Source organism: Scomber scombrus, chromosome 21 (assembly GCF_963691925.1).
Source record: "Scomber scombrus chromosome 21, fScoSco1.1, whole genome shotgun sequence".
In the NCBI taxonomy this organism is placed as follows: Eukaryota; Metazoa; Chordata; class Actinopteri; order Scombriformes; family Scombridae; genus Scomber; species Scomber scombrus.
Genome location: NC_084990.1, coordinates 23,392,217 through 23,408,782, shown reverse-complemented (window position 1 = coordinate 23,408,782; position 16,566 = coordinate 23,392,217). Strand labels below are relative to the sequence as shown.

Below are 16,566 nucleotides of genomic sequence, written 5' to 3'. Positions count from 1 at the left end.
TAGTTTCTCACATTGTGGTCCAAGTCTCTTTATTATTTTCTATAGTTGAGGAAATCCTGCAACTCTAAAATTATATATATAAAAAAAAAAGAAGAGAAATACACAATATGACGAATCTGTGAAGAAAAATAAACCAAAACTGTACTTTTTTTTTTTTTTTTTAAATAAAGATTGGGGAAAAAGCAGAAAGAAGTTGCCAAGCAGTGACTTTGCTACTGTGTGATATTATTATTATTATTATTATTATTATTATTCTTATTATTACAGCTGTTGAATTCACTTCACTCATGTAATGTAGATTTTTTTTTGTTTTTAAATAAAAATACTGCCATGGTCTATTAATTAAGTTTGTCTTGTTTTATTAATTGAAAGCTTTTAAATCTGCTTAACTTGTTGGAAACATTTTAATATTTAATATTTAATTATAACAAACCTGTAATTTACGGGGTTGTCAAACACACAATAATTCAACACAATACAAATCATCTTTTATCCTGAATTTGGCTTTTTGTTAAATTAATAGTTTTAATATGATAGTTATTAGTTTAATATGAAGTAGTTATGATTGTTTTTAAGGTTCCATAAAGTTCTTGTAATTTTCAGATTCAATTAAATACATTAAAATAATTATTGCTATGTTATATTTTCATGATTTAGGTAAAATAGGACATTGTGTGATAGTAGAAGTGTCAAACCTAAATAAATACTTACTCTGCTCTCTGAATGTTGCAGCTTCTGTGCAAAATAACCTGAAAAATGAGACGTAATATTGTTGAAACTGCTTATTATTTACATAAATAGAAGGTTTATTATAGTAAAAATACAATATATATTATTTATAGGTTATTATGGAAGGATTTTACTAATTTGATCCACTGGAAGTTTAATTGTGCCGTATATATGTTTTGACTCCCGGCTGTAAATTCAACCACAACTCGTAAAACAAAAATCGTCCAACACAACTAATTTTTGGTCTTTTTATTCAACTGTAATTGTCTTAACTTTTCAAGTAAAACAATGTGGAATTACAAGGGATCAAAAAGAAGGAATGCAACAAATAAAAAGAGACAAATCAAAAGAAAAGAGAGAAGAAAAAAAAAAGTAGTAGTAAGACCATCACCATAAACTACCCCACTCCCCAAATCCCACCCTTACCCCCCCTCCCCCCTCTTCAAATATTACCTTTGCTCAAAAAAATAGCTTCAACAAGCCCCCCCCCCCCCCCCCCCCCAAAAAAAAAAAAAAATTATAATAAAAACCGACAATTTACAGTCATGTGGAACTGTACCAGTAATTTTATTCACATATTTTTGTCCAAGTATTTATTTTTTTTTTTTTTATACAGGAACAAAGAGCAATGATGAAGTGATGGTGACAAAAAAAAAAAAAAAAATAAAAAATAAATCAGGTGTAAAATAAAAACATTTAATTAATTTGGTTGCACTAACGCACAGAGTTGATGCTTTCGGGAGATTTTCTTTTCTTTTCTTTTTTTTTTTTTTTTTAATTTTCTCATCACACCTTCCCTCCTGCTTCAGGTGCGTCAACAACAAGGCAATCTAAGGTACAAACCCATCTGGCCAAAAACAGGCACTCAACTTCATAACTTTTTAACTTGCCCCTTTCAATATAGAAATACATGACAAAGTGGGTGTTTTAAGTTTTTTTGCCTTTTTTATTTTAAGGGGGGGAGATTTTTGTGGTGTCAGTGAACGAGAAAAAGATGATTTACTACTTAAAAAAAAAAAACAACACATTTCCGAACTGCTGAGATACATTGTGAGGTAAAAACGGGGGGAACCAATTAAATCCACTTAAGTTTGATGTAAAAACGTATTATTACTTACACCACAATGTACTCCAAAAAAAGCGGAGGGCCACGTTTTTTTAAGGTTTTTTTTTTTTATAATCAGATGTGCAAATGAGAAAAAAATACAAGGCTGGATTTATATTATATATATAAAAAAAATAATAAATCCAAAATGAACAAAAAAAAAAAAAGACGTGAAAAAAAAAAAAAAAAAAAGACAAGCTCCAGCATAGTGCAGCGAAGGTCACATAGACAGATCCGTTCTCTTCCTAAAAAAAAAAAAAAAAAAAAAAAAACCCTGGAAGAAGAAGAAATCATAAAATATGCATAACTTATCAACTGACTACAAAGAAACAAATAGTCAGGGACAGCTGACGAAAACTTTTTTTTTTTTTCCTCCTCCTCAAAAAAAAAATCCAAAACTTTTCTAAAACCTCCAACTTTTACAATACAGCTGGTCACTCAAAAAAGTTACTGTCACACAAATGACGTTTCATTTATAACCCTTACACAGAGGGCGCTGTATAATCCCATCTTAATCCAGTCTTTAAATGATTACAGTACATAATGTGAACTAACAACTTGCTTTTTATTACCTCTCTTTTCTCTCCCCCCCCCTCCTCCTCCTCCTCCTCCTCCTCCTCTAAAGTCTCAGCGGTGAACTTTACTCCACTGTACCATCTTTCTGTCTTGTTTACGGACTTTTTATTTTATCTTTTCTCTCTTTTTTCTTTTTTAAACTCTCATGTCCGGCATCCCTGAGCCTTCCCCCCCCCCCCCCTCCCCCTCCCTCCAGCTGACAAATGGCTGAGCTGGTTGAAGGGGACCCAGCAAGCAGCTCCAAATTTTTGGGGGGGGATAAAAAGGGAGAGGGGGCCCCAAGAGGCAGGGAGGAGGGTCTCTGGCTTGTGCAGCACTCAGTTCCCCCTTTAGCGTTCGTTTTCCGAGTGCCGACAAAGCAGCAACCTTTTTCTCGGAGGTTGTGACGTGCTCTTTTTTTGTTTTTTTTTAAACTGTGCTCTGGCGACAACACTCTCGCTCTCGTGTGTGGTTTTGTTTTTTTTTAAAAATCCTCTCTCTTCCCTTTGGCACTCCGATCATGTCTTATTGTGACGGTGTTGACCGGACGAGGAGCGGGTGTTGGCCGCCGGCGATCTCGCCTGAGCCGCCGCCAACGCCGCGACGCTCCGCAGCACCCGATCCGGCGTTCCCTCCGTCCCCGAACTGCTGGTCGGCGCCTCCTGCTGCGAGAGCCTGTGAGATCTCCTCCGGCTGCCGCTGTTGTCCCTCCGCTGGCCCTCCTCCTGCTTCTCCCTTTTGTCGCCTCGGCTCTTCCGGCGCTCCGAGCTGCGGTCGCGCTCGCTGCCGGAGGAGGTGGCGCGGGAGCGGGACTCCCTGTGCTCCGTGTTTTGGGAGCTGATGCTGTGAGTCCGCTGGCTGCTGTTGCTGCTGCTTCGACTCCGGCTGCTTCGCTCGCCGCCGCCCTCGCCGTCGCTGCTCATGCTGCTGCAGGCGCTGTGACCTCTCGACGAAGACTGCGCCTCTCCGTCTCCTTCCTTTCCTCTCGAGGACTTCCTCCCTCCACCTTTCTCCTTCTCCTTCTCCTCCGGTTTATTCCTCTTGTGCCCGATTCCCAAAGGGGGAACGAGCGATCCGGGGCACTGCCGGGTGGAGCGGGAAGCGGAGCGGCTCGACTGATTCGGCGTTGACGGTTTGCTTCCGCTAGTTTTATTATTTGTGACATTTACAGAGTTATTCTGAGGAGACGCTGGAACACTTTTACTTTTAGGCTTTTGGTTTTTATCCGAAGAGGAAGCAGAAGAGGAAGAGGAGGAAGCAGGAGGAGGAGTCGCGGTGGCTTTCGCTCCAGAGTCTCTCCGCATGGTGTGACCGGGCGTGTCCACTCTGCCTTTCATCGCCAGGAGTTTGGCGGCCGCGTTGAGCGCCGAGCACCTTTTCCCCAGAACTTCGGGCTCAGGAGGCAACGAGGGCGAGCTGTTAATCTGAGTTTTGACGTCTTGCGGAGGTTGAGATCCGGCAGATTTCCGGGTCGTCCTGACGGAGGAGGAATCGCTGCCGGATTCTCCGCCTGTGGAGGCGTTGGCATTGTTCGACGCGTGTGTGGATTTCTTCCCTTGCCTGCTGTTCCCTTTCTCCTTCTCTTGATCTTGTAGTCTACGTTTGGCCGAGCGAGTCAACCGGTGCTCCTTCCTGCTCCCGCTGTGATCGGAGTCGGACGAGGAAGACGACGACCTGGAGCGTCTTCTCCGAGAGGTGGCGGAAGAAATCTCCTTCTCCCTGCTTCCTCTATCGTCTCCTTCTCCTTCTTTCGTCTCCTCTCCCTCCTCTTTGCCCTCCTCCTTCCCTTCGTCCGTTCGCCTCCTCTTGGCGGGATGTCTGTTCTCGTACGTCCTCTTGTGGTGAGCGTGACGAGTGAGCGTCGACGTTCCCGACGACCCCGAAGACGGAGAAGAGGAGCGAGCGGAGTCCTGGCTGCTCTGCCGACTCAGAGATCTTTTCTGAACGGGAGGTTTCTGATCTTCGGTAGTTTGCTCCGTCGCTCGTTGCTTAGATTCTTTTTCTTCTTCTTCTTTTTCTTTTTTCGGAGGGGCGCTTGCTGTTTTTGCGTCTCCCTCTAATGCCTCCTTTCCTTTCTCACAGTCTTTCGTCTCAGGCGGACTCTCCACTCGTCTCCTTTTGGGCTGAGACTTCTTTCTTTCTTCCTGTTTTTCCTCATCCACCTCTTCCTCCTGCTCTTCCTCTTTGCTAGTCTTCGCTTCATCTACTTCCATTTCCGGCTCGTTTTGAGATGCCGACACCTCCTGCGTTGCTTCTATAGATCCTTTATCTGATGAAACAGTAGAAGAAGAAGCAGATGTTGGAACCTGCAGCTGGAGAACCTCTCGAGGAACATCTGTTGACTCGGACTTTTGTTCTTGTTGGGAAGTAACTGGAGAGGATTTGGTGGTGGTGGACGTCACAAGAGGAACTGTTTTAGTCATCGTTGCCGTCGTCGTCGTCGTCATAGAGACAGCTGTACTGGCTTGTGTGGCTGTGGGAACATTTGTGGTCTCTTCTACTGGTGTGACTGGTTTTAACGGAGCTGGTGTAGCAGCTGTGGTAGTTGTTACTGGGAGGGATGGAGGAGGTGGTGGAGGTGGGATCTTGACAGTCTTTTCTACAGCTGTGGTAGAAGTGAGTGTTTTAGACGGTGCTGCTGCGGCTGCTGCTGCTGCTGCTAGAGGCGTTACTTTAACTCCTTCTGTTGGGAGTGACGTAGGTCCTGCACTGGTCTTTGCTGGTGCTGTGGCGGTTAAACTGGGAGCTGGAGCTGCTGCTGCTGCTGGGGAAGGGTAAGGGGAGGGGGTAGAGACTGGGGGAGGTGATACTTGTGCCTGTGTGGCCACTTGAGCTGTAGTTGTAGTTGTAGATGAGGACAACGGTTTGTTCTGGACTTTGGTCGCCGTTACGTTAGTCCTTACTGGGGCTGCGACCGTCGGCACCGGTGGAGGTGTAGCAGCATTTTCGGACACCGTCGGGGTTGTGGTGGTTTTAGGGTTTAACGTGCTTGCTTGGACTGGTTTGACTGGTGTTATCATGGTGGTGGTTGTTGTTGTTGTTGTTGCAGATTTTGGAGGACCTGCTTGAACTGTTTTTACTGGAGTTGGGGTAGTTGTTGCTGTAGTGGGGGACGACGTTGAGGAGGCAGCTGGGGCAGAGGTTACCGTAGTTACGGTAGCCGGGGTAGATGTTACGGTAGCTGGGGTAGATGCTGCAGTAGCTGGGGCGGAGGTTTTGGTAGCTGGGGTGGAAGTTACGGTAGTTGGGGTAGATGTTACGGTAGCTGGGGTAGATGTTACTGTAGCTGGGGTAGATGCTGCAGGTGCCACAGAGGGGGATTTCGCCAATTCCTTCACCACAGTAGTTTTAGGTGTTGTGACCGCTGGTGTAGATGTTGCAGTAGATGGGGCGGAGGTTACGGTAGCTGGGGTAGATGCTACGGTAGCTGGGGTAGATTTTGCAGTAGCTGGGGCGGAGGTTACGGTAGCTGGGGTAGATGCTGCAGGTTCCAGAGAAGAGGATTTCGGCAATTCCTTCACCGCAGTAGTTTTGGGTGTTGTGACTGCTGGGGTAGATGTTGCGGTAGCTGGGGTAGATGCTACTGTAGCTGGGGTAGATGTTGCAGTAGCTGGGGTAGATGTTGCAGTAGCTGGGGTGGAAGTTAAGGTAGCTGGGGTAGATGCTGCAGGTGCCAGAGAAGGGGATTTCGGCAATTCCTTCACCGCAGTAGTTTTAGGTGTTGTGACTGCTGGTGTGGCGCTCGCTGGTTTTGATGTTACGGCAGTCGGGGTTGTTGTGATTTTGGGGGCAGGAACTGATGCTGGAGCCCCTTCGACAGCTGTGGTAGAAGACTTGGTGGTGGTGGTGGTGGTGGTAGCAGCTGGTCTGGCAACTGAGGTGTTTTTGGCAGATTCTGGAGCAACTGAAGGTTTTGGCTCTACGGGAGCGGTGGAAGCGGTGGAAACAACAAGTGTTGGTTTTATATTCGGAGGAGCTGAAGAAGAGATGGTGCTGGTGGTGGTGCTGGCAGGTGGGGGCGGGGTTGTGGTGGTAGTGGGGGTTCCTCCAGTGACCGGGGGTGCAGACGAAACCTGGGTTGACGGAGTGTCTGGAGCTGAAACTGGAGGCGGACTTACAATACTGGTAGCTGGGGCTGATGTGGACACAGGCACAGGAAGGGGTAAAGGTGCAGAGAGTGCTTGGACTGAAGCTGAATTTAAGGTGGAAGCTTGACCCGCTTGTGTTTTTGTCGTCGAGGCCTGAACCGGAACCGGAACCGGAGCCGGAGCAGCGTCCGAAACCTCCGTCTTGGTGTCAGTTTCGTCAGCTTTGGTAGACTGGGAGGCCTGACTAGCTATGGGGGTCTCTGTAGAGGGAGATGAGACTGTTGGCTCTGTGCTAGTGTCAGTTTTTGAAATACTAGATACGTCAGTAGTGGTGGTCTCTGTTTTAGAGTTCAGTCCTTCACAAACAGCGTCTGACATCGTCGTCGAGTCTTTGCGGGGTCGACCCCTCTTACGTTTCGGAGATAGAGGCGGCTTCCCCTCCTCCGTCGGCGATGTGGGTTGTGGTGAAGCAGCTGCTGGGGAAGCAGCTACTGGGGAAGCAGCTGCTGGGGGTTCAGGCTCAGGTAATCTATGGGGAATCTTAGGGGGCCGGCCCCTCTTTCTTTTCAAGGGTGTCGCAAAGGAGTTCACGCTGGACTCTGCGGAGGTTGACGAAGGGTCTTTGCCCGGCGCTGGGTCTGTTTTTTTGGGCTGGTTCGCCCCTCGTCCTCTCCCCAGGTGCAGCTGCTGCTCTCCCAGCTGAGCGGCCATGCGGGATTCTGTTTCCAGCCTGCGGCGAACGGGAAGGTTCCTCAGCACGGGCATGTCGGGCGAGAGGTGCGGCGGAGAGTACGGCGGGTAACCTCTGACGGGCTGCGGCGGAGGGGGCACAGACGGGCTCGGGGTAGAGTCTTGGTCCTGAGGAGATTTGGTAACAGTACTTTTAGGTTTGTTTTCGGGGCTCGGCGACACGCTGTCTTTGTTTGATTCGTTGATGAATCCGGCGGTGTTTTCCTCCGCCGTCGTCTCCTCCGAGGAACCGCCGGTGCCGCTCCCTCGCCTCTTCCTCTTCCTCGGCTCTTTGTCCTCGACCACGGTGACCAGACGCCCCGGGAGCTTCCGCAGGACTTTAGCCGATGGCGAATCCTCGACCAAACCCCGCAGGACTTCGTTATCCGCAGACTGACGCTTGCGAGGCGACTTGGAGCTGGTGGAAGGCGGAGACATGGCGCTTTGGTCTTTGCTGTCGTCGTCTTTCGGCTGATGTTCCGCTGGGCCGCCGGACTCCAGCGAGGACTCGGACACCCTCCTCTCGTTCGGCGTCTCCCCCTCTTTGCTGGTTTTAGAGTTCTTGCTCTCCGTCTCCCCGCCGCTCGGTTGTTTCCCTCCGGGGGGAGAGGCTGTCGGAGGGGAAGGCACTGGACTGGGATGGGAGCGGTTTGGCGGAGTCCTGGTTTTGATGGTTTGGTGATCTCTGGCAGGCGATGAAGCTTTTGAGGATTTGGAGGAAGAGGAGGAGTCTTGGAGCTTCGCTGACGAGGAGGTTTTTTGATGATCTGTACGGGACGGGGTGGTAGACACGGCAGGGGCGTCTTTGGCAGCTCCTCGTCCTCGTAGACCAAAGCGGAGTCTTTCAGGCACTTCTCTCGGCGTTGTCGGAGTAGGCGGCTCGGGCTCGGTTTCGGGCGACGCTCCACGCAGCCGACCGCTCGTCCTCGTGGAGGTGACGACCTTTTCTTTGTCTTTCGGTTTGCGGCCTCGGCGGGAAGGAGTCGGCTGAGCGGGCTCCGCGGAAGCCGGCGATGATAAGAACTCGTCGTTGTCGTCGTCAGAGGAGGCGTGGAGCTTCAGACCTTCCTCTTTGGCCTGATCCAGACCTTTCCTGGCAGCCTCCACCTGCTCCTGAACACACAGACACAAGAAGAACCAAAATATTACACTCATGAAGTTACAGACGTTTATCCAACACATGCATTTAATTAACAGGGTTTCTGCAGGTTTGAACAAGTTAAATATAAAGACTTTTTAAGACCTTTTTAAGACCATTATGAATTAAATTTAAGAATAAGGAAAATCGTAGTCTCAGAATTCAAAGTAACAAAATATCTGATGTGATCTTGTGTGTGACATCAGCGCTTTAACACCAAGTATGCATCATTTGAGGGACTTCTTGCAGATGATGCACACTGCGTCTCAAATTGATCAACCACTGAATTCTGATTGTTGAAGCCAACAGAAAATAAGGCGATGGAGGAAGCGATAAATGAACGTACTGTACATATTTAAGACCTAGTGTGCAACATATGGCCGTATTTAAGACTTTTTAAGACCCAGCAGATACCCTGAATTAACCCTGTGAAGCCTGAACCATCAAATAATTGCCTTACCTCAGCTTGTTTCAACTCTTCTTTGCACACGTCTTCTAATGATGCTTCCAGGAAGTTCATGGCGTAACGTTCAATGGGAGTGAGCTAGAGAATAGATAGGGAGACGTTATGAGTTTATATAATTATAAAGCTTTTATAACTCAGCATAAACCAATTATACAGTAATAATGATGTTAAGTACAACTCTTTGACATTCTCACAAGCCACAATAACATATTATCATTGTTATTATTAATACAAAGCAGCCAAATAAGAGCTCAGAATCAATATTTCACCATCAGTCACAGAGCTTCGTGATGATTTACCTGTTCCACCAGAGCAGCTATTTCCTGCTCTGCTTTAGAGAGCTCCTCCACTTCCTCCTGCTCCCCTCCGTCGTCCAGCGGTATGTTCTCGTTAAACTCCGCCAGCTCCGCCACCTGCTCCGCTTTGGCCTGCGAGGCGGCTACGATGTCTTCCTCGTCCTCCGCTCGACACAGAGCCTGAAACGGATCGCACCGAGGTGATCAGATTCATCCGAGTATCAATCACTGTACTGTCCAGACGTGATGTGGCTGATTCATGTTATTAACTTCTATTAATGTGACTGAGATCTCGTATAGAAGCAGTTTGAATGTTTAAATCAGCAAATTAAATACAATAAAACAAGACTTTAGTATGTTATTATTTATTATTTATACACTAAATCATATTGACTTTAAAAAGTAAATAAAAATGCATGTTAAAAAGATAACTCTAAAGATTAACTAACACAATACTGAGGCATGAATATTATTGTATACATGAATTTTGTAATTACTTTATGTATAAGAACCTTATATAGATAGCTAGATAGATATATAAGCATGCATATAGAAGGAAAAATGTGTATATTTGTACTGTATTATATGTGCAATATATCTATCTATCTATCTATCTATATATATAGCCTATTATTATAAATATAGCCTATTTTGTTATGTACATAAGGATCTATTGAGGTGTTAAAAGCTTCAGTCTACACCTTCTCAGTCAGAAGCTGCTTCATATATTTATTTATTTATTACTTTTATTATTTTTCTCTTTTGGTCTGTTGCAGTCTTTCTAATGGAGATGAAGAAAATAAGGTTATATGATTATTTACTTTATTTATGCATGTGTATTTGAGTTTAAAGTCCACTAAACTTAAAAAAATGTGTTAGGTTTTGATATGTATCGGCATATATGTTGTCCAATATGCACCAATATATTTTTAAAGTTATATATAAGCAGTGTTTTATGTATGTTTGATCCTTTTTCTTAATTCAAGTTTAATATATATATATTTAGACACACATGGTTTTTTGTTCTTTTATTATTTATAGGAATTTATAATTATTAAATTCCCAGTGAAGTTTAGTGTTTCAGTGTTTATAGTTAAACTGTAAAATATCACAATTTCCAAGTGTTTGATAACCACATTGCAAAAAAAGTGTATTTTATACACATATTCTGTATAAATATATAAGATAATCAATTATTATTTGCAACTTAATATTAGTATCAGCCCCTAAACTCCAGTATCGGTCGGGCCCTTACTAAATATACAATATATATGAGTGTAACTGTATAATGTGTCTAACCTGCTCCAGAATGGTGGTGCTCTGTTTATTACTCGTCTCTTCCTCCTCAGGGTGCGGCACCGCCAGCTCCACCGCCATCTCTCTCTTCTCTCCGTCGTTCATATCAAACAGCTCTCTGATGGTTTGCTGAGGAACAAAACAAACAAAAACACATGAATGAGACACTTGAACTGCTTAATGCCCCCCTGCCCCCCCCCCCCCGACATCACTGCATCAACACATTAAACAAGACCAATTCTAATGCTAATGATGTCATTAATTAGAAAAATGTTGTAAAGTCAGAAGACGTCAAGTGATATTTATTTAATTAGAAGAGAGAAAACAGCAGATTGTCTTTATGTGTTTAACCTGCATGTTCACTATCATTCAGAAAGAAGAAAGAAGGAAAGAAAGAAAGAAAGAAAAAAAGAAAGAACACGAAGGAAGAGGATAAAGGAAGAAACCGGAGGAAGACAAGAAACAGAAAGCAGAGGAAGAATAGAAAGAAAGAAAGAAATTGGAAGAAGAGAAAGAAAGAAAGAAATTGGAAGAAGAGAAAGAAAGAAAGAAAGAAAGAAAGAAAGAAAGAAAGCAGAGGAAAAAGAGAAAGAAAGAAAGAAAGCGGAGGAAGAAGAGAAAGAAAGAAAGAAAGAAAGCAGAGGAAGAAGAGAAAGAAAGAAAGAAAGAAAGCGGAGGAAGAAGAGAAAGAAAGAAAGAAAGAAAGAAAGAAAGAAAGCAGAGAAATAAGAGAAAAAAGAAAGAAAGCAGAGGAAGAGAAATAAAGCTGTCAGGTTCCTGATCTCCATGGTTACCAGAGTAAATGTAATATGTAGAACAATTGTATTCCATTACCTTTATTTAATATAAAGTTATAATGTAAGATCATGCCAAACTAGTTGATATGGTGTTTTATTGACAATTTACTGTTTTTAAGCAATCATTTTAATCATTCATTATCAATAACTTAATATAAATACATATATATATATATATAATTAATTAGTGTATTATTGTGAGTTCGAACCTGTTTGAAGAAGGCCGTGGTAAAGTTTCCTCCTTCGATCGCCATATCTCCCAGCATCCTCTTCTGGTTGGCTTTCTTTAATATGTTCTCCTCCACCGTTCGCTCGCTGATCAGCCTGAAGACGAGAAGAAAATACAACATGATGTGAGTTTTATTGGAGTCATATTGCAGTTTTAAAACAGCAACTAATGATACGTTTTATTATCAGTTTACTTTACATTTTATTTATTATTTTCAATCATTTAATTTATGAAAAGTCAAGAATTAAACCAACGTGTTAATCTTCAACATGATTGTTTTGTCCAATGAACAGTTTAAACCCCCAAAATATTAAACCTCCTGTTGTCCTCGAGTCAAGGAAGGAAGGGAGGAAGGAAGGATGGAAGGAAGGAACAAGGAAGGACAAGAGGGAGGAAGGAAGGAAGGAAGGAAGGAAGGAAGGAAGGAAGGGAGGAAGAAGGAAGGGAGGAAGGAAGGATGGAAGAAAGGAAGAAGGAAGGACAAGAGGGAGGAAGGAAGGAAGGAAGGAAGGAAGGAGGAAGGAAAAGAGGGAGGAAGAAAGGGAGGAAGAAGGAAGGAAAAGAGGGAGGAAGGAAGGAAGGAAAGGAGGAAGGAAGAAGGAAGGAAAAGAGAGAGGAAGGAAGGAAGGAAGAAAGGAGGGAGGAAAGAAAGAGAGAAGGAGGGAGGGAGGGAGAAAGGGAGGAAGGAAGGAAGGAAGGAAGGAAGGAAGAAGGAAGGAAGGAAGGGAGGAAGGGAGGGGGGGAGGAAAGAAAGGGAGAAGGAGGGAGGGAGGAAAGAATGAAGGGAGGAAGGAAGGAGGGAAGGGAAGGAAGGAGGGAAGGAAAGAAGGAGGGAGGGAGGAAAGAAGGAAGGGAGGAAAGAGAGAGGAAGGAAAGAAAGAGAGAAGGAGGGAGGGAAGAAGGACAGACGGAAGGAAGGAAGGATGGAAGGAAGGAAGAAGGAAGGACAAGAGGGAGGAAGGAAGGAAGGGAGGAAGGAAGGAAGGAAGGAAGGAAGGAAGGAAGGAAGGAAGGAAGGAAGGAAGGAAGAAAGGAAGGAAGGAAGGAAGGAAGAAAGGAGGGAGGAAAGAAAGAGAGAAGGAGGGAGGGAGGGAGAAAGGGAGGAAGGAAGGAAGGAAAGAAGGTAGGGGGGAGGAAAGAAAGGGAGAAGGAGGGAGGGAGGAAAGAATGAAGGGAGGAAGGAAGGAAGGAAGGAAAGAAGGAGGGAGGGAGGAAGGAAGGACAGAAGGAAGGGAGGAAAGAGAGAGGAAGGAAATAAAGAGAGAAGGAGGGAGGGAGGAAAGAGTGAAGGGAGGAAGGAAAGGAAGGAAGGACAGAAGGAAGGGAGGAAAGAGAGAGGAAGGAAAGAAAGAGAGAAGGAGGGAGGGAAGAAGGACAGACGGAAGGAAGGAAGGAAGGAAAGAAGGAACAGTCAAAACAGACGGGATCAGTTTGACCCGGGAGGACGACACGAACGTTAAATTTACTTTCATATGTGATCAGGAAGCTCTACAACATTTCCTTCTTCTTCATATACATACACCATCTAGTAGAAGTGTGTGTTTTTAAAGCAACCGACCATCATGAAGAAGAGGGATTTAAGAAGAGTAGCATTTAAAAAACGATAATAATAATAATAGACCGAGTTCTTTATCTAAATGCCGTCACCTGTAGATGTGGACGTCTCGAGTCTGACCGATGCGATGGCAGCGGTCCTGAGCCTGAGCGTCCATGGTCGGGTTCCAGTCGCTGTCGTAGAACACGACCGTGTCGGCTCCCGTCAGGTTCACCCCGACGCCTCCGCTACGAGTCGACAAGATGAAGCAGAAGATACGACGGTCGGCGTTGAAGCGCTCCATGAGGGACTGAAGGAGGGAAGAAGGTGGAAGAGGATAAGAATCAAAACAACTTTATTTTATTGCAATTCAAAAATATGTTAAAACTAGTTTTAAAAGCAGCATCAGGTTTGTTAAAATGTACATTTAGTATTTTTGTTGGTTTTATATCATTTAAAATTATATTTGCACCATTTTTTAACCAAAAGTCAGACTGAATGCTCCTGAAAATGTCAAATGGTGTAACCACAAAAGAATGATATATATTAAATATTTTATCCAACAAGAAAGAAAGAAAGAAAGAAAGAAAGAAAGAAACCAGAGGAAGAAGAGAAAGAAAGAAACCGGAGGAAGAAGAGAAAGAAAGAAAGAAAGAAAGCAGAGGAAGAAGAGAAAGAAAGAAAGAAAGCGGAAGAAGAAGAGAAAGAAAGAAAGAAAGAAACCAGAGGAAGAAGAGAAAGAAAGAAAGAAAGAAAGCGGAGGAAGAAGAGAAAGAAAGAAAGAAAGAAACCAGAGGAAGAAGAGAAAGAAAGAAAGCGGAGGAAGAAGAGAAAGAAAGAAAGAAAGAAAGAAAGAAAGCGGAGGAAGAAGAGAAAGAAAGAAAGAAAGCGGAGGAAGAAGAGAAAGAAAGAAAGAAAGAAACCAGAGGAAGAAGAGAAAGAAAGAAAGAAAGAAAGCGGAGGAAGAAGAGAAAGAAAGAAAGAAAGAAACCAGAGGAAGAAGAGAAAGAAAGAAAGCGGAGGAAGAAGAGAAAGAAAGAAAGAAAAAAAGAAAGAAAGCGGAGGAAGAAGAGAAAGAAAGAAAGAAAGCGGAGGAAGAAGAGAAAGAAAGAAAGAAAGAAACCAGAGGAAGAAGATAAAAGAAAGAAAGAAAGAAAGAAAGAAAGAAAGAAAGAAAGAAAGAAAGAAAGAAAAAAAAATAAGAAAAAAGAAATATTTGATGCTGGGTCCACAAAAAAAGGATGTGTGCAAGTTATTCATACATTTATTTTCTACATTTTAACCCTTTAAATTTAAACTGAACCAAATGGACACAAAAAAACATCACTGACCCGTTTGCAGACCGATCCTATTTGACATCACTGACCTGTCTTTGCTCCACACGCGTGCTGCCGTCCAGGCGGAGGTAGATGTGTCCGTGGTAGTTGAGGAACTGCTCCAACACATCTAACATGCGCGTCATCTGAGTGAAGATCAATACTCTGTGTCCGCCCGTCTTCAGCTTCCTCAGCAGAGTGTGGAGCGTCTGCAGCTTTCCTGCATCGAGGGAACATCACAGGATATTTAATGAAAGATAATAAAGGAAAGGAACCAAATAACCTAAACCTTCGAGGTGTGTTCCTCTCATATAAGGAGTCTATACCAAATGTTGAACCCCAGATGTGTTTAGAAAGCATCAATAGTCGATCTGACTGATCAATAAATGTGTGATTAACCCTCCTGTTGTCCTCGAGTCAAGGAAGGAAGGGAGGAAGAAGGAAGGAAAGGAGGGAGGGAGGAAGGAAGGGAAGGAGGGAGGAAAGGAAAGAAGGAAGGGAGGCAGGAAAGGAAGGAAGGAAAGAAGGTAGGAGGGAAGAAATAAGGAAGGAAGGAAAGAAGGTAGGAGGGAGGGAGGGAGAAAGGAAAAAAGGAATGGAGGAAGGAAGGACAGGAAAGAAGGAAGGGAGAGGGAGGAAAGAAGGAAGGGAGGAAGGAAAGTAAAGAAGGAAGGAGGGAAGGAAAGAAGGAGGGAGGGAGGAAGAAAGGACAGAAGGAAGGTAGAAAGGGGGATGGAGGAAGGAAAGAAGGAAGGGAGGAAAGAAAGAGAGGAGGGAGGGAGGAAGGACAGACGGAAGGAAGGAAGGGAGGAAAGAAGGAACAGTCAAAACAGACGGGGTCAATTTGACCCGGGAGGACGACAGGAAGGGAGTGTATTTTTTATCCTATCACACAATATCATGTCCTATTTTACCTAAGACATGAAAATATAACATAGCAATAATGATGGAAATGTCTCTTTTTGGTAGTTTTGAGTCTCTTTAGTCACTCCATCTCTATGGTTACCATGGTAACTAGATGGCAGCTGTCACTCAAACTAACTGAAGGTTGTTTTTAGTCATTTTTTCATCTCTTTTTGGTAGTTTTTAGGTTTCTTTAGTCAATTTAAGTCTCTTTTTAGTCATGTTTATGTCTGTTTTTTGTATTTTGTAGGTGTCTTTAGTCAGTCTGTGTCTCTTTTAGTCATGTTTTCATCTCTTTTTGGTGGTTAAATGTTATTTTATATGTAAAGGTAAAATTAGCAGAACTTTATGGAGCTGTGGGGTTTATTGTATAACCATTAGAGCCATCAGTCTTCACTGCTACATCATAAAAAGAAATCCTCATAACTACTATCTTATTAAAACTATTAACTATTCATTTCACTAAAACACATGGCAATAGATACGGAGATAATCTGTAGCACCTATAAAAAGACATTCAAGGTGTTTTTACAGCTGTCAAATGTCAGCATGTGACAGTATTTAAGGGTTAAATAAGACCATCTTTCCAACTCACCACAGTCGTACTGGATGAGCCTCAGGTCGGGGAACTGGGTCCTCATGTAACACTGGATCCGGTGGAGATTCCCAGTGAGCGGAGTGAGCTGCGTGGCGAGCATCGAGGAGAACACGGCCTGCTTGTGGCTCAGAGACGGAGGAGGGTGGCAGCAGTGCATCGAGATCTGAGGAGCCTCCACCGGGGGAATCGCAAATGTATATCTAAAAAAAAGAAAAGCACAGAAACATCGTTATTAATTATTCCCCTCATTTAACCTGCGTGTCGTCCTGACGGGTTAAATTGACCCCGTCTGTTTTGACTGTTCCTTCTTTCCTTCCGTCTGTCCTTCCTCCCTTCCTTCTTTCTTTCATCCATCCCCATTTCTTCCTTCCTCCCTCCCTTACTTCTACCTTCCTTTGTTTTTACCTCCCTCCTCTCTCTTTCCTCCCCATTACCTTCCTTCTTTCCTCTGTCCTTCTTTCCTTCCTTCCTTCCCTCTTTTCCTTCCTCCCTCCTTCCCTTCCTTCTTCCTTCCTTCCTTCCTTCTTTCCTCTGTCCTTCCTCCTACCTTCCTTCTTTCCTCCCTCCTTCCTTCCTTCCTTTCTCCCTCCTTCCTTCCTTCCTTCATCCCTCCCTCCTTCTTTCCTCCTACCTTCCTTCCCTTCCTTCCTCCTACCTTCCTCCCTCCCTCCTTTCCTTCCTTCCTCCCTCCTTTCCTTCCTTCTTTCCTTCCCTCCCTCCCTCCCTCCTTCCCTCCCTCCCTCCCTCCTTCCCTCCCTTCTTCCTCCCTCCCTTCCATCCTTCCTTC

General features: G+C 44.3%; 1 protein-coding gene across 1 annotated transcript in view; it reads right to left on the bottom strand.

The window, feature by feature from the left end:
• Positions 1-1,227: 1,227 nt before the first annotated feature.
• The window catches only part of srcap (Snf2-related CREBBP activator protein), a gene marked incomplete in the record, with an annotated part of 45,964 nt that continues 30,625 nt past the window's right edge, over positions 1,228-16,566 (bottom strand). The window contains 8 exon segments of the mRNA XM_062442278.1: positions 1,228-8,319; positions 8,805-8,888; positions 9,110-9,286; positions 10,406-10,531; positions 11,409-11,523; positions 13,076-13,272; positions 14,329-14,498; positions 15,777-15,978. Of these exon segments, the coding sequence (XP_062298262.1) occupies positions 2,908-8,319; positions 8,805-8,888; positions 9,110-9,286; positions 10,406-10,531; positions 11,409-11,523; positions 13,076-13,272; positions 14,329-14,498; positions 15,777-15,978 (6,483 nt within the window).